Source organism: Cupressus sempervirens, chromosome 1 (assembly GCF_028749045.1).
Source record: "Cupressus sempervirens isolate cs-2001-9-10 chromosome 1, ASM2874904v1, whole genome shotgun sequence".
NCBI lineage: Eukaryota > Viridiplantae > Streptophyta > Pinopsida > Cupressales > Cupressaceae > Cupressus > Cupressus sempervirens.
Genome location: NC_143118.1, coordinates 366,846,050 through 366,871,746, shown reverse-complemented (window position 1 = coordinate 366,871,746; position 25,697 = coordinate 366,846,050). Strand labels below are relative to the sequence as shown.

General features: G+C 35.7%; 1 protein-coding gene across 9 annotated transcripts; it reads right to left on the bottom strand.

The window, feature by feature from the left end:
• Window positions 1-1,020: 1,020 nt before the first annotated feature.
• LOC149577765 (uncharacterized) lies at window positions 1,021-24,823 on the bottom strand. Of its 9 annotated transcripts, XM_089825713.1 has the most exons (14): window positions 24,678-24,813; window positions 23,338-23,466; window positions 6,264-6,352; window positions 5,969-6,095; window positions 4,371-5,783; window positions 4,219-4,284; window positions 3,997-4,115; window positions 3,715-3,900; window positions 3,544-3,633; window positions 2,738-3,427; window positions 2,341-2,635; window positions 2,136-2,231; window positions 1,692-2,047; window positions 1,021-1,541 (listed from the first exon to the last, which is right to left on the bottom strand). In XM_089825713.1, exons 4-14 carry the CDS (start codon window positions 5,991-5,993, stop codon window positions 1,077-1,079), a joined length of 3,801 nt encoding a protein of 1,266 aa, XP_089681839.1. In that variant the 5' UTR covers window positions 5,994-6,095; window positions 6,264-6,352; window positions 23,338-23,466; window positions 24,678-24,813; the 3' UTR covers window positions 1,021-1,076. The 9 variants fall into 9 exon arrangements, with proteins under 9 accessions (XP_089681839.1, XP_089681782.1, XP_089681812.1 ...); XM_089825656.1 differs by having other exon boundaries at window positions 4,371-6,095; window positions 6,264-6,685; window positions 24,678-24,823; XM_089825686.1 differs by having other exon boundaries at window positions 4,371-6,095; window positions 24,678-24,823.
• Window positions 24,824-25,697: the final 874 nt, after the last annotated feature.

Here is a 25,697-nt window from a genome sequence, read left to right as displayed (position 1 = left end):
GGCTTTAGCTGTCACAAGCATACCATTTCTTCTAAAAATGACATCCATAAACATTGTGAGAATGATCAGTCATTGATTTGGCTATTCCAACATTCAGTTTGTCAACAAAAGTTATAAATTCTCATGTCTCCAATTAACACAGATTTCTTCTCATACCAACCATAAATAAGACTAAAAACTGGTTTGTTATAGCTATGAGCTGCCATGTAAGTTTTTTATTCAGTTTATGGTATGTAAATGTCAAGCAAGAGTGCATTACTATAAATTAGATTTTGCATCCTTTTCCACTATTACCAATGTATGCATCCTTATCTCCTACATGACTTATTTTCACTTGCTGTAAACAGCTATTGAAATCAACTTAATATGCAACCATAACAATTTCTAAAGTGATGAAACATAATCATCAAAGAAAAAAAAAACTATTGAGCATGCAATGAAAATGAGAAACAACGGACTTCAGAAACACTGTAAGAAAATTCCAGCAATTTCATGAGTCAACTGAAATCTACAAGTGATGAAACATAATCATCAAAGAAAAAATAAACTATTGAGCATGCAATGAAAATGACAAACAACAGACTTCAGAAACACTGTAGGAAAATTCCAGCAATTTCATGAGTCAACTGAAATCTACAAGATTAGAAGCCACTTCTTTATAACCATATCAAAGCTTCTCTGATGCTTTTTAATATTTGCTTTGCTCTGCAACTTCATGTACATGCTGATTTCCTACACTCAGTTGGAATGTAGACATCTTTTAATGTCAGTGATCAATTGATACACATCGAAACAGATAAAGATTGTTAATATAGGTTATAGTGTTGGGTCTTTTGATTTACTCTATTATCCTTCCTCTATCAAATCTACATCTAACCATTTCTCCAATTTCTTTGCGTGTGTTCGTCTGTTTAACTACATTTGATATTTTCAGGTTATAGAGTTTAGCCAATTCTAATTTCCAAAAAGAAGTACACTCCTTTCAAGTGTTGGCTTGTCCACTGAATCCTCCACAATATGTAAACACAAAACAAACAAATTGTTATATTACAGTCTATATAGTAAATGCTTAAATTTTACATTGATGACTTCAACCTTTCAAGTTTAGAAGTATCAGTCTCTGGCAAAGGCCATGGAAGGTGATCATTTTCACAATGAAGGCGAAATTGTTGAAACAATTGAATGCCTTTCATTGTAATATCTTGCACCTTCAATGCCTCTAATAAGTTGAACCAATTACTTTTGTTTTGGACTTCATCGTCTATTCTAGAATCACGGCCATACATAGACAAAATTGCTTTTACAAAAGGATCTTGTTCTAGACAATCTTTGAGCTTCACCAGTTCACATTTCTTTTCTATCAAATCAACTTCATTTCCTTGACTTGGTTGTAATTTTTCAAGCATAAGTACATAATTGTGGACAATATGTTTAAGTGAAGGTTCAAACTTGTCCTTGATCTTGTGTGCTGGCCCATCTCCATCTTCCCCTACCTTGGACTTTCCCTTATTGTCGCTTTTCGCTGCATAATTCTTCCAACTCTACGTTTAAAAAAAATTAAATCCATCAAATTTGAATTTCTAATGTCAAATATGTTGAATCATATCATCAATTTAACATGAAATGGAATGTCAAATATGTTGAATCATATCATCAATTTAACATGAAATGGACTTATATATTTTACAGACCTTTATGAGAATATTCATTTCATGTTTCCATTGCCAACAAATAAATATCCAGGCCACTAGTTCTGTCTTCCAGTTTGGATGTTTGTGTACTTCACCTATGAGAGAGAGAATATTGCAAGCAAGTTTACGGTAAGTCAATATAAGTTTCCATTCACGGGGAAGTTTTTGGTTTCCAGTGGCAAATTCCCTCAACTTATATAAGATGTCAATTTCTGCAGGAGTGTAATTTGACAGCACCATTTCTCTTGTTAATCTTGCACCTTTTGAGAATGTCAATGGATGAATTTCCTCGCCATGTAATTTTTCTTTACTTGAAATATTGCAAGCCAACCAATGACACACTTTTTTAATGAAGCCTGACAAATAATTACAATTAAGATGTTTAAATATAATTTTATGGCAAATAAAAACCATCATAATTTGTGTCAAGATTTGATCACCTACCATCAGATTTTGTTGATAGTCCATCAGCAATATCAATGTCCACTTTGACTGGTTTCATTGGCGACCTTTGATCGCCATTTTCATCATCATCTACATCTGGACAAAATGTAATGTTCAACATTATTACACGTAGAATTGTATGATTTAAAAAATTGTTTCAAAAATATAAATTCTATCCTTCATCAAAGATCGTTTCTATGTATACCATTATCTGTGTCAAAATCGCCATAATCTGTGTCTTCCTCATCTTGATCAGCATCTTTTCTTTTAGGAGGTTGGTGTCCTAATAGGTGTTCTAAAAAAATTTCTGATTGTATCTTGGTGGGATCTGGCAAGCTTAGGGGAATTTGAATTATTTTGCAAATAAATTTTTCAGCAAGGTCTTTATCTTCGGTATCTTCAAAATGCTTTCTAACTGCTCTTTGAATCACTTTTTTATCTATCCCCATAATCACGTTGATCTTGCACTCAGCTAATACTAAATTTATAGCGGATAAAATCTGTAGACAAATATAAAGATTCAACAAAATTATTTGTCTTTAAATTCAAATATATTGAAATGTGAACATAACATATTCTCAGACATGTAGACTTCCAAATACCTGTAATATAACTTTATCATCACATCTATCAAGATCATCAACAAAGGTTATCATTCGAAGTTGATCTATGGCTGCTGGGCTAAATTTTGGAATGCATGTATTTCCAACATTGTCAGATAGCCTACCAAACCAATTCCAACACCATTCACCACAAATCATAAGAAAAAACCAGTGGGGCTCTCTTCCAAGTTCATTTTTCAAGAAATTGATGTCAGATATGACTTCTTGTTGATAACCAAGATGAGTTGTGTGATCTGGTGAGTTGATATATCCCATCATTTGTGTGCTCACAGGTTTTATAACAGAAAGAATTGATTTCAATGCCCCCCATACAACTGCTACTATAGTGAAAGCTATGGATCCATATTTTAAATCTGTGAATTTTGTCTCGCTTAATAATGTCCACACTGCCAATGCAATCCAACCAGAAAGGATCATGGCCAAAATTAAAGGTAAAAATATTTGTATGCAGAGGTCGCCTTTATTTTTATCCCAATTGTATTTCCAACAAGTACTGATCCTCTGTGCTCTGGTCATAGCTTGTTCAATTTCTTTAGTGATAGTGACTGCTAACCCAGCCCAAGCTTCATGCTCATCACGATAGTGCCATGCATTGTATCGAACAGTCAATATTCTAGGGACTCTTCGCATTGGAAGAAATGGACTCTTTCCATCAACATCCGAGCTTAGCTAAACATAAATGCAAACAGAGAAGTGAAGTTGGTTAAGAACTTGAGAAAGAAAATTCAATTAATGCATCCTAATTAATTTATACAGGTGCAAACAATGCTTCTGATTCTACTCACCATTTGGTTATCAACATCCATGCAAGCTAGAGACTTATAAACTGCATGGTATTGTGGATGATACTTCTCCAGCACTTCTACAAGCAGATCCTGTTAAAAAATAGTTAGAAAACTTTGATTGTTTTAGCTGACATATACAAATTAGTAGTTAAACTAAACATGTGATCCTACCGTTTTTTTCTTTTCAGACAAATCTTCTGAAGGAGCTAATAATTTGCTTACTCCCTTTGTTATCTTCCGATATATGCTTTGACCTTTTGAACTCAATGATACTTTTTCTGCTCCAACAAATTTCTCAAAACGGACAAGATTTGGAAATGCTAGTTGAGAGGCTGCTAAGAGCAAAATCTTTTCTGTCTGTACACACAAATAGAAATGATAGTATCCTTATCTTGATTACATAAAAATATATAATTAGTTGATTTTCATTCAAAACACAAAGGTAAAATATACCTGAAACATGAGGCTGGATTTTCCCATGCCCCATTCACCAAATATGCCCACTGTAATTGGTGATTCAATGAATTTATTTAAAAATAACGAGGCTAAACCTTCAGCAAAAGCATTTCTACCTGTGTAAATTATATCAGAGGTTGCATATAAGTGAGGCTAATAGGTTATTATACACAATAAATGAAATAGATAAAGAAAATCTAGTTCATTGTAATATATTACCAAGATTATCCTCTAAGCTCGGTCTATCTGGTCCATGTCCCTTTTCTATTTCAATTTGATTAATTACTGCCATAAATATTGACATTTGGAAAGTGTTAAATCAAAAACATATTTATTAGAAAAAATAAACAATAAAATAAATAAACATACACCTTTATTCACATTGACCTCTAGTTGTGGTCCTTTGAGATCTACATTCGTCACTTGGCGTATCCATTTTTTATCCAAAATATCTTTGACATTTGCACCTCGGTTGAGAAGCTCCCATGCCATTTCCACATTATCGCTCCTGGCTGCAGCACGTAATAAAGTATTGTTGTCCCGCACTAAATTTCTTTCATCTTTTGCTTTTTCTTGTAAAAGAAAATGCTTAACATAAGGCGGACAATCCTTTAAGTCATCTGCAGTACCAATGCCAGCTGCTGAGGCCCACAGCAAAAGAGATTTCTTATCACTTCCGTCCTCATATTTATTTAGCAGACATTGTGATGTTGCTACTGCAACCTCTGCATCCTCTGCTTTGACAGCATAGTGCAATGCTGTGCGCCCCTTGAGATCACGTTGTAATAAAGGGTCACAGCCTTGATCTAGAATTTTCTGAACAAGGCGTTTATGGCCTCCAGCTGCAGCCATTTGCAGTGCAGTCCTACCATGGCCGTCAGGCTGCTCCATGCATTTTTTCACTATAAATGACGCTTCTTCAGATAATAACATTATTTTCTCAACCCATTCTAGGTTGCCTTTTGCACATGCAAGGTGTAGTGGAGTTCTCCCCTCACCATCTCTACAACTAATTAGTTCCTCTGATGATGAATGAATTAAAGTATCCACAACTTGATGCCCATTTTTCCCTTTGGCTGAGAAATGTAAAGAGTTTTGGCTAAAATTATCCTCCTCTTCTACTACTAAATTCCAATTGGAGATGCACTCTTTGCAAGTCTCATCTTGACCATTTAGTGCTGCCCAATGAAGAAAGTTTCTCCCCTTTGAATCTTTTTTTATCGTTTTGTAGTTGTTTTCATATGTTTTAGCAAGTAAATGGAAGACTTCTGTATTTCCTGTTTCTGCTGCATAATGGAAGAGTGTCTTTTCATTTTTGTCTTGATGTAGTTCATTTCCACTTTTGTCTTTCAATAAATTCAACACATTTTTCACACATTTTTGACAGCCTTTACGAACTGCCCCTCCTGCAACCCTCTGACAACCATCTGCAGTCATTTCCAGTTTCAAATTTCTTTTATCTTCCAACAGCTTTTCCACTAGTTCACAATAATTTCTTTCAGCTGCTTCAAATAAAATATCTTCATAACGATCTATATCCTTTAAAATCTGACTAGTTAAAGATTGTAGAGATTTTGAGAAGAGCTTTACCATTATGGGAATCAATGCATTTCCACCACTTTTAGCATCCTCTATAGCCACATCCAAAAGAGTCTTATCATCATTCACAGTTTTGTGATTAATAATTGGTTCAGCAGAATATATCTCTATAAGCAATTCAACAATAAGAATGCCACTATAGTTTGGATCTCCGAGTCTTAGACACTTGATAGCATAATCAACCGCTGTTGGTTTTCCTTGGTCAACATTATTCTTAGATAAGGTCAAAGGAAATTTAGAAGTCAACAAACTTTTAACCATTTCGCTATAATCTGGCAATACCAAGTTATCTTTCTCTACTTTTGACATGAATAAATTGAAATACACACGGAATTGTTCAAATACTTGTGAATCTTTATTTTTAACTAACCAATACAGTACTTCTGAATCTCCATGTATAGAAGCAAGAGCTAGTGCAATTCCCTTCTCTTCTGGCCGAAGAAGAATGTTATCATAGATATTTCTTCTCAACTGAATACCATTTAATTCATAGCAAGCTGTAATATCAAATTAAAACCGATAAATACTCTCATTTATAGCAAGCTTTAATATCAAATTGAAACCGATAATTATATAATATTATAATATAAAGCTAACAATAGAAATTGAATAATAATAAAAAAAAAGAAAATATATTTTTAATTTGAAACACCCAACTCATTTACCTGAAACTTCTTTCTTCCAACGTTCTGTACTTCCATTCCTCTTTTTTTCCTTGACCAGCATCTCCCAATCACATTCAGCAAATGCCTTTCTAATAACATAGCCAGATGAGATAGGTAAACAATCAATACGATCGCCAAAATATGAAGACTCCTTACTGATGTAGCCATCTAAAAGTCGCGTTTTCTTCTCAAATCCTTGATTCTTTATTATATGCCAGTTATCTTCAACTTCTTTAAATGTTGCCAAACGATACCCATTTGGCATTAAGGGAACCTTACCATATGTCCTATAATGATGAATAGCGGTTCTTGCTTTTTTAAATTTCTGTACTCTCTGACTCTCCATTACAAAATAATTCAACAACTTTGAAGACAAATGAAAAGTGTACCAATACAATATTGAACTAATACAGATGCTATCCCTGCCAAAGATAGTATGAACAAGTGTGAGGCAACTACAATTGACAAATGTTAAACCAAAGTAACAAACTAAAGCTTGCATCTCTCAATGTTTGTTTACAAACTAGCTGAAATAATATGCTAATACTTAAATATACTGGGCAATTTTGTTCCCATCCATACTGGTTACCATTAGAATGTGTAGAGTAATTTGCTGAAAAGTAGCATGAAATTATGGGTTAAAAACTTACTCTATTTATTGATGAACTCTAAGAATGCAGAACTCAAGTGCATTTAATAGCGGGCAAGGGTAGATATGGATAGAAGTGAATATTGTGGGCAAGGTGGTTACTTGGCAAATTGTGTTTTATAATATAAAAATGTGCAATTTTTCAGTCATTTTGTTGTTTTTTCCATGTTTTCTCTCGTGTTATTATTACATTCTAAGTGTTACGTGCTACATCCAATAATTATTTCATTTCATGTGTATCTTCCCATTTCAGAATGCTGCCTTAAATTTTTGTCCAGAGCACTAGATCTCCCACTATACTCAATTCATTAAAAAAAAATCACACTTTTTTGTACAAATGTTGGACAAAGCAGATCTCCCACTATAGTCAATTCATTAAAAAAAATCACACTTTTTTTGTACAAATGTTGGACAAAGCATATATTGACAAACCTTTTCGAGTTCCCATCAATGTTCATTTACTGAAATTGAATTGTATCAGTAAAACTTTTTAACAATAGCGTCAAACAAGCTTCAGTTTTTTTAACAATAGCGTCAAATAAGCTTCAGTTAAGTGTTAGCCCCATCTTTTCACTAGGTCCTCATTTTCCTTGTTTGGTGATTCCCACTTAATTCTTCATGTCACTCTAGCTTGGTCTTTCAAGTTAACTCAAAAGGTTACGTGTAATTGTGTCTTTTCTGTTGTTTGATGATTCCCACTTAATTCTTCGTGTCACTCTAGCTTGGTCTTACAAGTTACCTCAAAAGGTTATGTGTAATTGTGTCTTTTTTGTTGAACTGAACCTTTGTTGTGAACTCCCTCAGGTTCTAGATCAAACTTTGTCAACGGTTATTACATGCCCTATTCTATCAAAGGTTCATGTTGAGCATGAGTGTTATAAATTTTTGTTAGTCAATATGTCTCGCATCTTTGAATACGTTTTGCATCTTTGTTTGTGATCATAAAGTTTGCTACTCAAGCTCATTGAACTTAAACCTTTGAACCATCTATTTTTCAAAGTTCATGGTACATAATTCGTTTTCATTATCTATATTGCAAAGGCAATCATTACAAAAATAGTTGGAGATATAAGTGTGGAAGGAAAATATGATAGAGCCATCAGTTTGAAAAGTTATTTTTAGAAAAGCAAACATTGGCAAGTATGCTTATGGTATGAAAATGATATATAATAAATTTTGTTATGTCAAATTACCATCATTTCTATAATTGCTTCCTCATGAACTAATTTGTTTGTGCAATAAAATTAGCAAGATTTGTTTTCTTATTCCTACTTCAAGGATAATTGTTTTTCAGAACTTGTTTTATCCTTGATTTATGAATAAACTTGCACTTGCTTAGTATGTAAGCCAACTAAAGAATATTTCTATTTTTTTAGTTTTCTTCCATTTTTCTTCCATTTTTTTAATCTTTGAGGAAGTCTATATATTGTAATTCTATTCACATGTAAATCATTAAGAAAGAGTTTATTGTTCTTATTCTAGTTCTAATTTTTTTTCTTTTATTGCATGTTTGTTCTTTCTTTTCTAACTAGATCTAATGTTTGAAAATTAGTTAAAATTCTACATACTAACAAAGCACAAAATTTTGCATGGTATATGAGCTCCTTGTTGCTAGAAAGGAGAAAAAATTATTTGTTGCAGGTTTTGAAGAAATTTAGAGCTTTTAAGGAATGACATTTCCAGCCTTTGAAAATTTGATGCTATATTGAGCTATTTTAAAAGGAAGCCAAAGATAGTTCTTCATTTTGGAAGTGGAGACTTGCATGGAATAATAATGGCAATAGAGGTTGAGCTGAATTTTGTTGGTTCATCACAGACAAGCCAAGATCATGCTCTTTTTGGATGGGTCTTACCTTCGTCTTCTTCTTAGAGACACACCATTTCAATGGACCATCATGCCTTTCGTTTCAATATTTCGGAGGATTTTCTATTGTTCGCGTTGACACTTCCTTGATTCCATAGTTGATCAGATTTGTTGACAATTGACATCTGTATTTTCAACTAGGCAATTTGTTTTGCATGGTTGAGTAGTGTTGTTGGATTTTCTTTCTTTCCTCCTTTCCTTCTTTATGTTTTTGCCTCCATAGTTATGCTTGAGGGGGATGTTAGTGTAATAAAACTAGCAAGATTTGTTTTCTTATTCCTACCCTTAAGGATAGTTACTTTTTTTACAACTTATTTATCCTTGATTTGTAGACAAACTTGCACTTGCTTAGTTTGTAAGCTAAGGAATATTTATGTTTTTTTCAGTTTTATTCCGTTTTTCCTCTACTTTTTTCTTTGAGGAAGTCTATATATTGTTATTCTACTCACATGTAAATCAATAAGAAAGAGTTTATTGTTCTTATTCTTGTTCTATTTTTTCTTCTTGTACTGCATGTTTGTTCTTCTTTCTAATTAAATATAATGTTTGAAAGTTAGCTAAAATTCTACGTGCTAAAATATTGTCTGTGTGCGATTCCATTGTTTGGGTCTATACATCCTTCAATATCGAGGTCATAGCTACACTTTGTGTACCCATCGGTCTATTTATCTTTTCCCTCCCCTCTGGGATGATAATTTCTTCTATTTGTGGTGCCTCCCTAACCTCTTCATTCAGACCAATATTTTTAGTGAACTTTGTTGGTTGCCCTTCATGAACAGGGGACACTTGAGGCATTTGCACCACTTTCTCAACCACAACTTGTGAGAAACTCCATTGTTTCCCCCCTTGCTTATCTACAATATAGTCTTGTTGGAAGACATCTTTCCACCAAGAAGTCTTCTTAACCGATTTATCTTTGCCACATTGTGCAATCACACGACGGATTTGGAAGTACCTTCGACATCTCAAAGGAACCCTTTCATAATCAATACGTTGAATCCAACATCCTTTTAATTTTTTTTTATTAAGATATCAGTAGGAAGCCCCTTACATATATCCCTTTCAACCAAAGTACAAGCATATGTAGAGTGAAATAGATTTGAAGAGCTATCGTCCACTATAAAAAAAATATCCCAAAGGACTTCCAATTGCCTCTTGCATATAATCAAACCAGAAATGAAGAGGGAGATCTAAGATGTTAGAACAAAATCTTGTCAAAAACTTATGTAGAAATACAAAAATCAAGGTGCCGCAATTTCAACATCCGAAAAACGTTTTTTCCCAACTCAAAAAAATGCTCACACAATACCTTTGTTTTTGTCCTAGCTAGTTTCAAAGGCAACTATGAAAAAACCATCCACCATAGTGATATATGTGAAAACAACCATCAATAATAAGCTCCCAGTGTTCAAAAATCCACATATTTAGCTCATTCAGCTCATTCAAGCTTTGTAAAAACACCCTATCACCCCTAAATCAGAAAAAACTAGAACATTATGATCGATTTCCTCTAGGGCCGCAGCCCACCTCATTTAGAATGACATCTACTACTTTGGACAATGGAGTTAAGAAAACAACCCCACATCACTCACCTGTATGTTTTGAATCCCACTCTGCTACATTTTTGGGCAGCATTGTCTATATGACCCTGAGCCATTTTCACCTTTGGCCCAAATATATTTTTGCTCCCAATAGTGGCATTGTTGGTGTGGAGGCCCTCTTTAGTCTGCGGTTTTTCATTTCCATGCCCCACAATCCCCTAGTTGCTGACTCAGTCAAAACCCTTGTATCATGTTCCCGCAGGCATGAGCATCGGGCCTCCCGTTTGGTATGACATCCACCCACATTGCAAGAGGAATTGCCTACTTAAAAACCTGCATTCGAACACCCAAGCTTTTGTGTTCCCCATTGTAGTTGAACATCTTTGAGCACAGAGCATTCCTTCCATGGCAAGGAGAAGATGCAAAATACACTCTAGCACCGGATTTTTTTATAAAGGATTATTTTATTTATATATTTAAATCGATAGACTTTAAATTAGTTTATCATAAATTAAACAAATACATCAATAATATTAATTTTAATTTAATTTATACACATAAAATTATAATTGAAAAAAAATTAGTGAACACTTTGTCACGTCTCGCCCTAGAAGCCTTTCTTTTCTTGCTTATGTGGCCATGTCGACTTGGTCAAATGAATTAGACTTAATTAAAAGATAAATGAAAGTTAATGATTTTTAAATTGAAATGATTTATTACGATGGATATGTATGAGATGTTACATTCGATGATTATGTTATTTGATGTAATCATGATGTCATGCTTATAGTTGTGATTCAGTTAATGTTATTCCTTAATGATGATGTAATTAAGTTGTTAATAATGATCGTTACTGACTCCTTGTTATGGTTGCGAGTGATTGAGTGGATGCAGGGATCGTTACGACAAAAGTGTGGTTGAGGTAAAGAAGGCTAGCCTCCTGGAAGGGGATGTGTCGGATGACCGTGCGACCACACACACGACACTTAAGATACATATGTTTGTTATTTTTACGCTGCATTACTGATGACAACATTGGATTTAATGTACAAATAGAAAAGAAATATAATAACTTACTGAAGGATGAGTTTGTTTCATGATTAATTTTGAATATATTAGAAAAGCTCCAATTTTGAATAATGTATATAGGACCTTATAAGAGCATTTTGTATTATTGTTCTTTAACGACTCTAACACTATATGTATATTGGAGTAAATTGTTTATAAGTGTGTTCTTTTAAAAAAAAAGAATTTGAGCAAAATAACATAGGATATATATATAATACCCTTGCTGGCATCATGAAACACGAGCTTTTACCATTGTTTTGTTGTTTTAAGTGTGAAACCTAAGGAGGAGGTTAGGTCAGTTACACACTTTATTGGGGAAAGAGATGTTTTTTTTAAAGAGGGTTTTGGAAAGATAAAAACACACACACAGGGAGCCGAGCAAAAGAAGAGGCAGTTACAGCAGGGATGGCACTGCGTAGTAGAGGCAGTGGGAGCAGACACAGCTACGGGTCTAAACTTCTAGGTTCCTTCTAGTTTTACATTTCTCTGTTTACGTTTTGCATATGATGGAAAATAATTGCTTCAGGAGCAACTCCTGTATAGTGTGCTCTGTATGGACTTTGAATTGAAAATCTAGACTGGAAACTTTAGAAAATGAAATCTTTGTTGCCTAGGTTTGACAATGTGTTTAAACGTTTCCTCTGTTTGCACATGTTATTGTAAGAGAATGTCTTGGAAACCCTTATCGTTATGCTGAAACTTAGACATTATGCTGGAATTGTTGATGCTAAATGTTATGGGTGTTACCTTAAATGTATAATGAGTCCTGTGACTGTTAAAAACATATTTTCTGTTATCGCTGTTACCCTATACATTTTGCTGTGCCCTTATGCATTATTGCTATGCTTTTAAACGTTATCACTGTGCCTTTTAAACGTATTGCTGTTCTATTTGTGCTAAGAATGTTATTGATGTGCTTTTATACGTAACTGCTGTGCCCTTAAACGTTATTACTGTGTCTTTAAACATTTGCTGTGTCTTTAAACAATATCGCTGATCCTTAAAACATTAGTGTTTCTAGATATTATTGATACCTTGAGATGTAATGCTGTTCTGTTTTGTCGTTACCTTAAAATGAATGCTCAAACAATACGGGTTCCTGTTATAAGAACAAAGAACCTTGATTATTGGTCTGTGATTTAGTTTTTAAGGGTTGAATTAGAGAAATTGATATGGTATCCGAACCCTAATGATAGGTTGCATTCCCTGTGTCTTAAGGGGATTAGATTTTGTATGTTTATTTTGCCCCACATAATTTCATTACATCTAAAATGCTGGAACAAAGACCTAGGACAGCATATACATCTTCTTTGGCATTTGTTTTATCTCAGGACAATTCCTAAACTGTTAGCATACTCATTTAAATCTGGAATGGAGCGTTCTCCATTTAGTTGTAACCTCCAGATTGCCTTGAATAGGGTCATTTTTCTTTATTGCTGATAGGTGTTGTTAATCAAATTTTTGAACTGAACTTTAAGCTGGCTGTTAGATGTACTTGTTACAATCTAATTTAGATCCAAGATAAAAGTTTTCTTAAGTAGTAAAACTCTTCTTCAAATATAGTAATACTTAGTATCTTGAAAAACTTTAGTTGATAAACTGGTGATGACATCTTGTGGTATCAATGCTGATCTGACAATTATGACACGTCTTATATGTTCTAATGTTTTAGTTTTAACTGTAAGCACAGTAATTAGATTAAATGTGCACTTTTAACTACTGGCTTAAAACTTGTGATAAGGCCATGACAATGACATATTCTTAAATTCTGAATCAACCTCAGCTCATAACTTAAATCTCGTTGGCTTCACATAGAGTCTTTTATTTAGTGACGACAGTTAAAAACTTTTACAACGTTCTATACACCAGCAGTTGTGGTTGAGGTTTTCATTTAAAAATGATCATATACATGTTCAGATTTGAAACAGACTTTTGAATGTCTCGTTGTTGGATAGCCTTCAAAATGTATATCCCCTCATGGTTGGGTGTAATGTAGCGATTATGGAACAGATAGGTGGATATCTTCATGTTTAGTTTCCCTATCTGCCAGTACTGTAGAATGGTTACATTCTGTTTTTGTTTCTTCTACAGGTAAATCTAGATTTTGAAAGTGTTTGGCCAAGCCATTTTGTTTTCCAAATATTGCATGTGTTCATGATTATGCCTATTTGGTTTTCTTTTACTACATATGGGTAGATGTGTAGATATTTTATTTTCCAGCTACATTCCGTGTTTAGACTACTAGGCACATGGTTGCAATGTAGAAATGTTACACGGTCGCACTAGATACATCCGATCCATCTTGTTCCGGGAAGCTAGGCTTCTCGTGCCAGGGTCAGGGAATTCTTCGTGTCAGGAAGAATCCCGGGGGAGTACTTCACTCCGTGGTTGGTAAGGTTAAAGCGCCTGGGCCACACTTCCGTCTCAGGAAGCAAGTGGGAGATGTCCTACAGCTTTGGAGACTGGAATCAGTGAAGAACGCATTGGAATATGATCTCAGTTTGATTGTCTTGCTCGTCATTTGAGATGTACTTATTTTACAACATTGTAACTCATGTTATGAACAGCTGTAAAGTTGATGCTCAAAATGTAATGCAAGGTTTTTGCTGTATGTTTGATCAGCAAATTAATTAATCATATGTACTATTTAAATGTTGTATGTTGATCAATGAATTTTAAAATGTTATGCAACTATTTTAATTGCTGTCGGTTGGTTCAGCAAATCTGAAATGATGTATGACATGACATGGATGTATTATTGATGATCAGCAGCATATCGATGTATTATTAATCTTTTGTAAATGATTAGTTTGACTTTTTCCACTTTTATGTTATTGGCTTTTTTCCGCAATTTCCGGTTGATAATGATATGGCACAGTTAGTCTAGAACTAGTTCTATACATATGGTTGCAGAGCATGGTTTAAATCTAGGCCCTTGGGCTACTATGCTAATTGCGCCTATGTTTGACAGGTGTTTTGAATCATTACCATGGCCACAAGATCTAAATGGAAAGTTGGGTCCAGCAGTAGTGCACGGGCCAAGGAAACTAATGAGAGGTTGGATCAGATAATGGCACTGTTGACCAAACAAGGGGTTTGTTACAACAACAAATTCAGCGGATGGATAACCTAGAGCAAAGGGCTCGAGGTAGACAAGCCGAAGAAGAGGCAAGGAAGCGTGATGAAGATCAACGCTCCGAAGCCCTAAGCAAGCAAGAAGAGGAGTTAAGGAAGAAATGTGAGGATGAGCAGATGGATGAAGCTCTTAGGAGGTCTGAGATAGAGTAGAAAGCGGAAGCTGACCGTCGAAGTGCTCTCCTTAATTCTAACAGGATTCAGATAGCTGTTGACCTGAGCAAAGATCTCAAGAAGGTGACTCCACCCACGTTCCATGGAAGAGCTTTTGGGGAAGATGCAGAGGCATGGATTACTAGCATGGAGAAGTACTTCCTAGTGCGAAACTACACTGGGAAATCTAGAACAGTTTGGGCCACCTATCAGCTAATGGGTGAAGCAGCCACCTGGTGGGAAAATGTCATGGCTGAAAAGAAATTCCAACATGGGGAGGTAACTTGCGAAGAATTCTTGCAGGTGTTTCGCAAACGATGGTTACCTCAGCTTTATTATGACAAGAAAACAACAGATTTTTATAAATTAGTGCAAGGGAACATGAATGTTACACAATATCATGAGAGATTTTGCCATTTGGTAAAGTATGTTCCCCGGTATCAACATGATGAACTTTTTAGAACTTGAAAGTTTTTAATGGGCTTGCGACCTGAAATCTATAGCGAGTTTGAGATGCAGGACCCTGAGACCATGGACTTTGCATTGCATCAAGCCCTTAAGCAGGAGCAGAGGTTGAGGGATGCTTCATCAGATAAATCCTCCAATCAAAACTATAAGAGGAAGTTTCAGGATAACAAAGGATATCGGGATGATGGAGCAAAAGGAAATGGTAAGAAACAGCAAATCAAAAACATGAAAGACAAAGGACACGAGAATTTTGACAAGAATAAGGAAAATTGGAACAGCGATCAAAATTCCAAAAATGGTGGTGGTAGGAATGGAAACAACCAAAGAGATCAGAACAGGAACGAAAATAGAAGAGCACCCAGGGCAGGTTGTTTTGTATGTGGAGGGAACCATTATGCTGTTAAGTGTCCACAACGAGTTGATAAGAAGGATTTTCCTCCGCAACACCATATCCATGCTACAGTTGATCACCGACAAGCAGATTACCAGGCCACTCTCATTCAGATGATTGGTACACTTTTTGGTTACCCTGTTTCTATCCTTATAGATACTGGTGCTAATGAATGTTTTGTAGATCCTAAGATATTAATCAAGATACCTATTAGGGCTGGTTTTATGGCTGAACCTTGGATTGTAGAGTATGGTAACAGGGCTGAACACAGGGTAGAGCAATGCTTATCTTGCAGTGAGTTGGAACTTCTAGCTTTCAAATTGAGGTCAACTTGTATGTAGCGCCTTTGGGCTCATATGATGTCATCTTAGGTATTAATTGGTTAAGTGAGCATAAGGCCTTAGTGGATTGTTGGGATAAGGTGATTAGATGTCTTGATGACACTGGATATTCAGTGACACTAAATAATGTCAGACGACCTTTGGAATTGAGGCAAATTTCAGCAATGCAGTTGAAGAAAGCCAAGAGGAAGGGGTGTCAGTTATACATTGCCCATATTAAGAATCTGGACGAAACTCTACCTCGAATAGAGGATCACCCTATTTTACAAGAATTTAGAGATGTGTTCCCAGATGATTTGCCTAAACTACCCCCTAAAAGGGAGTTTGATTTCTCTATAGATCTGGTACCAAGAGCAGAATCTTAATCAAAGGTTCCTTACCGCATGACTTCTACAAAAATGTATGAATTGAATATTCAGTTACAAGAACTTTTAGATAAAGGGTTCATACATCCTAGTGTATCATCGTGGGGAGCTCTTGTTATTTTTGTCAAGAAGGATGGTACCTTAAGGCTATGCATTGATTACCGCATGTTGAATAAGGTGACCATAAAGAATCGGTACCCTCTACCCAAGATTAATGAACTTTTCGATCAAATGAAAGGGGCAACCGTATTCTCCAAGATTGATTTGCGATCCGTGTATCACCAACTTCGGATTCAGGAGGAAGACATATCTAAGACAGCATTTAGAACAAGATATGGCCATTATGAGTTTGTAGTCTTACCTTTTGGACTAACAAACGCACCAGCTACTTTTATGAACCTGATGAATAGCGTTTTCAAAGATTGTCTTGATAAATTCGTGGAGATATTCATTGATGACATATTAATATACTCCAAGAATTTAGAATAACATGAAGAACATTTGCGCATACTGTTGCAGCGACTGAGAGACAAGAAACTTTATGGGAAACTCTCTAAGTGTTCCTTTTATCAAAAGGAGATCCATTATTTGGGACACATTTTATCAGCCAAAGGCATCGCTGTGGACCCCGCAAAGATCAAAGCCATCCTTGAATGGCCAGCTCCACAAAATGTCAGTGAAGTTAGGAGTTTTATGGGTCTTTCCGGGAATTATAGGAAATTTGTTGAAGGTTTTTCCCACATAGCAGCACCGATTACATCTCTTCAGTGCAAGGGAAAAAGGTTTGTGTGGACGGAAGCATGTGAGAAAGCCTTTCAGTTACTTAAGGAAAAACTCACTACGGCTCCTATTTTGATTATACCAGACCCAAATGGGCATTTTGTTGTCACCACAGATGCCTCTGGAGATGGCCTTGAGGTTGTTCTGATGTAGGATGGTAAAGTTGTTGCTTACGAATCCAAGAAACTTAAATCTCATGAAGTAAACTATGCTCCTCATGATTTAGAGTTGGCTGCGATAGTACATGCCTTGCAGATGTGGCGGCATTACCTATTGGGGAAGCCATTTGAGCTAAAGACTGATCATATGGGGTTGAGGTACATTTTCACTCAACCAAATTTGAATGCCCGACAGAGACGATGGCTCGAATTCCTTAGTGAATATGATTTCGGCATAGAGTATATTAAGGGTAAAGAAAACAAAGTAGCAGATGCACTTAGCCTTAGAAGACATATTGCTGCTATCTCTACATCCTAAACACGCATGAGAGAGTATATCCTTCAGTACCTTCCTGGAGATACCCATTATGAATGGGTAAAGTCAATTTTGGATACAAATGCTTTTGACTCACGATTTGATGACTATTCTTTGGATGAGGATGGTCTACTCAAATATCATAGCAGGATTTATGTTCCTGATCGTGAAGGATTGCGGAAAGTTGTACTTGAAGAGATGCATAATACTCCATTTTCAAGGCATCCAGGGGTAAATAAAATGATGGCTCATTTGAGACCTTTATACTTTTGGCCAGGACTCAAGCAAGATGTGACAGAATATGTAGCCTAGTGTTTGGAATGCCAGCGTGTCAAGGCTGAGCATGCCCACCCAGCAGGTCTTCTGTATCCCCATGAGATTCCACAGTATAAATGGCAGGTTATCAGCATGGATTTTGTATAGGGTTTACCCATAAGCCGACACAGGCATGATGTCATCTTAGTTGTAGTTGACAAGTTGACTAAGGTTGCTCATTTTATTCCTAGTAGTTTGAAGGGCGGATCTCCAGTGTTGGCAAGGAAGTTTGTTCAGGCGATTTTTCGACTGCATGGTATTCCAGAGACCATTATTTCTGACAAGGACACTCGAATGACTTCAAGGTTTTGGACAACCTTGAACGTTGCTTTGGGTACACGTTTGAACTTCAGTACAGCATACCACCCTGGGACTGATGGTCAAACAAAGCGGGTGAATCAGGTATTAGAAGATTTATTACGCCTGTACTATATGGATCAGCAGTACAAATGAGAGGAATACCTTCCATTGGTGAAGTTTGCCTATAATAACTCTTATCATTAATCTTTGGGTATGGCCCCATTTGAGGCACTCTATGGATGGAGATGTCAGACTCCTATCAGTTGGGATAAGGTTGAGAACAGGATTATTGTAGGTCCTGAGATGCTAAGAGAAATGGAAGATCTGGTAACCCTAATCCGCAGTTGGTTGAAGGATGCAACAGACCGACAAAAGAGTTACGCGGATAAGAAACGCACCTTCCGCCAGTTTCAAACCGGGGATAAGGTGTTTCTCAGGGTTAGACCGCAAAAGAGTTCAATCTCATTGGCAAGAGTTCAAAGCTTGCTCCGAGATTTGTTGGCCCATTCAAGGTTCTAGAAGTCATCAACCCAGTTGCTTATCGGCATTCATAATGTTTTTCACGTGTCTTTGCTTAAACCCTATCATCCTGCTATATCTCACATACTTGACTGGCATGCATTACAACTACAGGATCCAGGGGTGATGGCAGTTCAGCCCACCCGAATCATTGAACAACATCCTCAGGGTACGAGATAGGGATGTACTCTAGTGTAAGGTCCAATGCGACCAATTCGGGGTGGATAGTGCCACTTGGGAAGATGCTGAAGATTTACAAAAATCTTTTCCCCATCTTTTTGTACAGCTGTTTAATTTTAGATTACATAACAGTTTTGGTATGTGTAAAAAAAAAATTTTGTTGTGAGAGACATCGGGACGATGCCTTTTCCTAGTGGGGAAGGATGTCACGTCTCGCCCTAGAAGCCTTTCTTTTCTTGCTTATGTGGCCATGTCGACTTGGTCAAATGAATTAGACTTAATTAAAAGATAAATGAAAGTTAATGATTTCTAAATTGAAATGATTTATTACGATGGATATGTATGAGATGTTACATTCAATGATGATTTTATTTGATGTAATCATGATGTCATGCTTATAGTTGTGATTCAGTTAATGTTATTCCTTAATGATGATGTAATTAAGTTGTTAATAACGATCGATATTGACTCCTTGTTATGGTTGTGAGTGATTGAGTGGATGCAGGGATCATTACGACGGAAGTGTGGTTGAGGTAGAGAAGGCTAGCCTCCTGGAAGGGGATGTGTTGGATGACCATGCGACCACACACACGACACTTAGGATAAATATGTTTGTTATTTTTACACTGCATTACTGATGACAACATTGGATCTAATGTACAAATAGAAAAGAAATATAATAACTTACTGAAGGACGAGTTTGTTTCATGATTAATTTTGAATATATTAGAAAAGCTCCAATTTTGAATAATGTATATAGGACCTTATAAGAGCATTCTGTATTATTGTTCTTTAACGACTCTAACACTATATGTATATTGGAATAAATTGTTTATAAGTGTGTTCTTTTAAAAAAAAAGAATTTGAGCAAAATAACATAGGATATATATATAATACCCTTGCTGGCGTCATGAAACACGAGCTTTTACCATTGTTTTGTTGTTTTCAGTGTGAAACCTAAGGAGGTTAGGTCAGTTACACACTTTATTGGGGAAAGAGATGTTTTTTTTTAAAGAGGGTTTTGGAAAGATAAAAACACACACACAGGGAGCCGAGCAAAAGAAGAGGCAATTACAACAGGGACGGCACTGAGTAGTAGAGGCAGTGGGAGCAGACACAGCTACGGGTCTAAACTTCCAGGTTCCTTCTAGTTTTACATTTCTCTATTTACGTCTTGCATATGATGGAAAATAATTGCTTCAAGAGCGACTTCTGTATAGTGTGCTCTGTATGGACTTTGAATTGAAAATCTAGACTGGAAACTTTAGAAAACGAAATCTTTGTTGCCTAGGTTTGAGAATGTGTTTAAACGTTTCCTCTGTTTGCATATGTTATTGTAAGAGAATGTCTTGGAAACCCTTATCGTTATGCTGAAACTTAGACGTTATGCTGAAACTCAGACGTTATGCTGGAATTGTTGATGCTAAATGTTATGGGTGTTACCTTAAATGTATAATGAGTCCTGTGACTGTTAAAAACATATTTGTTGTTATTGTTGTTACCCTATATATTTTGCTGTGCCCTTATACATTATTGCTATGCTTTTAAACGTTATCACTGTGCCTTTTAAACGTATTGCTTTTGTGTTTGTGCTAAGAATGTTATTGATGTGCCTTTATACGTAACTGCTATGCCCTTAAACGTTATTACTGTGTCTTTAAACATTTGTTGTGTCTTTAAACAATATCGCCGATCCTTAAAACATTAGTGTTTCCAGTTATTATAGTTACTTTAAGATGTAATGCTGTTCTGTTTTGTCGTTACCTTAAAACAAATGCTCAAACAATACGGGTTCCTGTTATAAGAACAAAGAACATTGATTATTGGTCTGTGATTTAGTTTTTAAGGGTTGAATTAGAGAAATTGACATGGTATCCAAACCCTATGATGGGTTGTGTTCCCTATGTCTTAAGGGGATTAGATTTTGTATGTTTATTTTGCCCCACATAATTTCATTACATCTAAAATGCTGGAACAAAGACCTAGGACAGCATATACATCTTCTTTGGCATTTGTTTTATCTCAGTACAATTCCTAAACTATTGGTATATGCATTTAAATCTGGAATGGAGCGTTCTCCATTTAGTTGTAACCTCCAGATTGCCTTGAATAGGGTCATTTTTCTTTATTACTGATAGGTGTTGTTAATCAAATTTTTGAACTGAACTTTAAGCTGGCTGTTAGATGTACTTGTTACAATCTAATTTAGATCCAAGATAAAAGTTTTCTTAAGTAGTAAAACTCTTCTTCAAATATAGTAATACTTAGTATCTTGAAAAACTTTAGTTGATAAATTGGTGATGACATCTTGTGGTATCAATGCCGATCTGACAATTATGACACGTCTTATATGTTCTAATGTTTTAGTTTTAACTGTAAGCACAGTAATTAGATTAAATGTGCACTTTTAACTACTGGCTTAAAACTTGTGATAAGGCCATGACAATGACATATTCTTAAATTCTGAATCAACCTCAGCTCATAACTTAAATCTCGTTGGCTTCACATAGAGTCTCTTATTTAGTGACGACAGTTAAAAACTTTTACAACATTCTATACACCAGCAGTTGTGGTTGAGGTTTTCATTTAAAAATGATCATATACATGTTCAGATTTGAAACAGACTTTTGAATGTCTCGTTGTTGGATAGCCTTTAGAATGTATATCCCCTCATGGTTGGGTGTAATGTAGCGATTATGGGACAGATAGGTGGATATCTTCATGTTTAGTTTCCCTATCTGCTAGTACTGTCGAATGGTTACATTCTGTTTTTGTTTCTTCTACAGGTAAATCTGGATTTTGAAAGTGCTTGGCCAAGCCATTTTGTTTTCCAAATATTGCATATGTGTTCATGATTATGCCTATTTGGTTTTCTTTTACTACATATGTGTAGTTATTTTATTTCCCAGCTACATTCCGTGTTTAGACTACTAGGCACATGGTTGCAATGTAGAAATGTTAGACAGTCGCACCAGATACATCCGATCCATCTTGTTCCGGGAAGCTAAGCTTCTCATGCCAGGGTCGGGGAATTCTTCGTGTCAAGAAGAATCCCGGGGGAATACTTCACTCCGTGGTTGGCGAAGTTAAAGCGCCTGGGCCACACTTTCGTCTCAAGAAACAGGTGGGAGATGTCCTACAGCTTTGGAGACTGGAATCAGTGAAGAACGCATTGGAATATCATCTCAGTTTGATTGTCTTGCTCGTCATTTGAGATGTACTTATTTTACAACATTGTAACTCATGTTATGAACAGCTGTAAAACTGATGCTCAAAATGTCATGCAAGGTTTTTGCTGTATGTTTGATCAGCAAATTAATTAATCATATGTACTATTTAAATGCTGTATGTTGATCAGCGAATTTTAAAATGTTATGCAACTATTTTAATTGCTGTCGGTTCAGCAAATCTCTAATGATGTATGACATGACATGGATGTATTATTGATGATCAGCAGCATATCGATGTATTATTAATCTTTTGTAAGTGATTAGTTTGACTTTTTCCACTTTTATGTTATTGGCTTTTTTCCGCAATTTCTGGTTGATGGTGATGTGGCACAGTTAGTCTAGAACTGGTTCATTACACACTTCATCATTGAAATCTAGCACATTAGAATATATATTTGGTTATGTACATACTCATCTTCTATAATCTCAACCATGTCATCTTGTAAGAGTTCAATTTTCTAAGAATTGTTATGACTTTTTCAATCTTTCAATGTTTCACTTATGGCCCGTTTGGTTGCTGGAATAGGAATAGAAAATTTGGAATACGTTTTCTATTTTCTGTTTGGTTCGTCAATTGGAATAGGAAATAGGAATATATATTCTCATTTTGCCTCTAAAATGAGCTTCTACGCATTTCAAAAAATAGTTGTTATTGGAATAGCCATTCATATTCTCAATATGTATTCCTATTCTCCATTCCTATACTAATATTCTATCAATATATGTTGTTGTACTTCCAAACCATGTATATATACATCATTTGAAATCCTTTTCTTTTTCCCCTTCTCAATGTAGCATAGATCAATGAGCACGTTGGCCACACAAGAACAAGAACAGAGTGAGTCTTGATTCAATAAATGATGCAAATATATATGAGCCACATAAAGAGCATTCAGATGGAAACAATATTATTCATAATAATAATAATAAGAATACAATGCAACCGACCATAAACCTGACAAATGTACAAAATTGTGATACGAGCCGATTTAATTAGTGAGGCCTATCAAGTAAAATGAATTCAATCTCCGAAAAAGAAGAACAGAAGACTATAAGTTTATACTTTTGGGATATTTATTGAATGACAGTTCCGAAAGTTCAATGTTACTCATACAAACACAAGCATTGCAACCCCAAAAAAAAAACCGATACATCAGAAACCAATGCATCCATTTAAACAAGCCCTACTAAAGAATAATATTTGATTAATCTGTTTTTCTTGGTCTTTATATGCATTTCAACGTGAATTGAATTAACATTTCTGTAATATAAGTTTGAGAATGTAAAAGAACCTAACATACTTAGCCGTCTATTATTATGGGCGCCTTGGACTTGAGGCCGCAACTTCTTGTTCTAGCATCCATGGAGATGACCACTCTTCAATATCATCTATTCATGAAACTCGATGTTTGGAATCTCTGTCTCTGAGCCTGAAGTGGCAGATAAAGCGCTGATTAATGAAAGGCATCTAAATTAAAGAATTGTACTGGAATATTCTTGAATGCTTTGAAGTAGAATAGTCATTTACCAGTCAAGAATACTACATTAGCAAATACAATTGAGATTATTAAACTGTTGGTGTTATCTTTTACCCAGATGTCCCACACACCGATAAAAACCAGCGGCTAAAAGCTTTAAAAAAGAAAATCTATTGCTATCCTTTTCGATTTTCCTGGGCTTATTTTGCAAATTTGTTAATGCGGATATAAATGTTCAAATACCCAAAGGAAGTGTTTGAGGCCAGAACAAAGAAATTTGCAAAGCTTAGCTGGGCAGCGCCTCTACGGTTTCCAAAACAACAAGAAAAAGATCGCCAAGGCAGCACGGGCTCAAAACGGTTCAAAGCACGAAGATTTAAATACAATATCCTTCGCAGTCATGAAATGTGGCTAAATTAACTTACGGAATATTAAATAGCTCTTAGATTTAGCGAAGCAAACCATAAGTTCAAATATCACCACATATAAGGGGAAATGTAAAGTACGGAAGCTTGGATTGTCCTAACTTAAAAGCGGAAACTAATAATTCCACTGATTTGAAGAGAACGCGTAATATTTTTCACTACAGATCGCTCTGATTTAACTACAGACATTCAAAACCTTGATAAATAAGAGATTTTTTTCACTGCACATCTAGAATACTACCTTTATGAATAGTGGTTTATATAAATTAATTTTTTCTGAAAACAAATAAGACTTGGTACTTATTATATCTAAATGAAGCTCATAGATAAGTATAAACCACTATTCAATCATGGATCAACGAATTTCACTAGAAAGAACTACAAATATCACAATTTAAAACTTTACTGGTTTCAATAAAACCCATTATATTTCAAGACATATTTCTTCGGAAAAATATGACATATACGCGCCAAATCCTTTCATTTACAAATAATAAAAATACAAATTGGTTGTAGGATTATTAGGAGTATTTGAAAGATAGACATGCCCCTCACAGGCAACAAATGTGGGAAACAAATAGGAAAAATCAGAAGAATTAATAAATAAAAAAACTCAAATCGATGCTAAATGACACGAAAACCTTGTTACTCTGAAACGACAACCTAATAATTCCTTGAAAGGCTAACATAAGAGCACAATTGATATCCCTCCACAGCCACAAGAAGGGCGAGTTTTACCTGAAACATAACCCTTCACGAATCATGAGGACTTTTGTTACCCGGTTAAATGCAGAACGGAATGGCTATACAGCTGATTAAATTCTCCTAGTTAGAACTTATTTTTCTATTTGATTCATGATTTGTCTAGTCAACGGCTCCCCAATACAGACAAGAATTTGATAGGTACATGTATTCATATCGGCCCACATGCTTTTGATTCCTCCTGTCGGCCACATGCTTTTGATTCCTCCTGTCGGCCACATGCTTTTGATTCCTCCTGTCGGCCACATGCATTGGATTCCTGGTGTCTACTAAAGCGAATGGTACATCCTAAGCGTTATCACACGCGTTCCGCTGCCTGTAAGTACATTTGCCTTTTGCCTTGAATCTTCCTTTCGAAAGACATTTGTCTAATTTTAAATTTATTTTTTAAGCGTTTTACAAGTTTGACTTTGTTTTGTCTTGTTTTGTTTTAGTATATTTTAGATGCAGGTTAGCCTCTTCCCAACATATCGGTTTGCCTTGCACTGCGCCTGCAAAATCAAAAGCAGAGTGGCCTCGAAATTTATCAGTAACTATGGTATGACCAGGGGGCATGACAAGCAATAATTGTTGTTAGAAATAGTTGGCATGAACGATAACGATTTGATAGGTTTTCGTATTTCACGGCGCTGAGTTCTTTTCACGTCATCGGAGCTCGCTACCTCGCTATCAGAAAAACCTGACTCCTCGCCGTTAGCGAAGTAGCGAGGCACCATAAAAACCAATGGCTGGTGGGACCTGAGGAAACGTGGACGGCTGACCAGGCTCGAAGCAAGGTTTTGTTGATTGCTAGCAGTGCAATTTCTCCTACGTCAGCAATGTCTCGGACTCGTAAAAGCATTTGAGAGATCCCAATCGCCAGATCAAGTTTCAATCAACAATCCTCGCCATCTCGCTATAAAGAGTTGCACGATGTTTAGTCTTTGTGACATAGCGAATAAGGGCCCACCGCCATCTTTCTAAGCAAGTATAGTAACATATCATCTGTTGGATTAA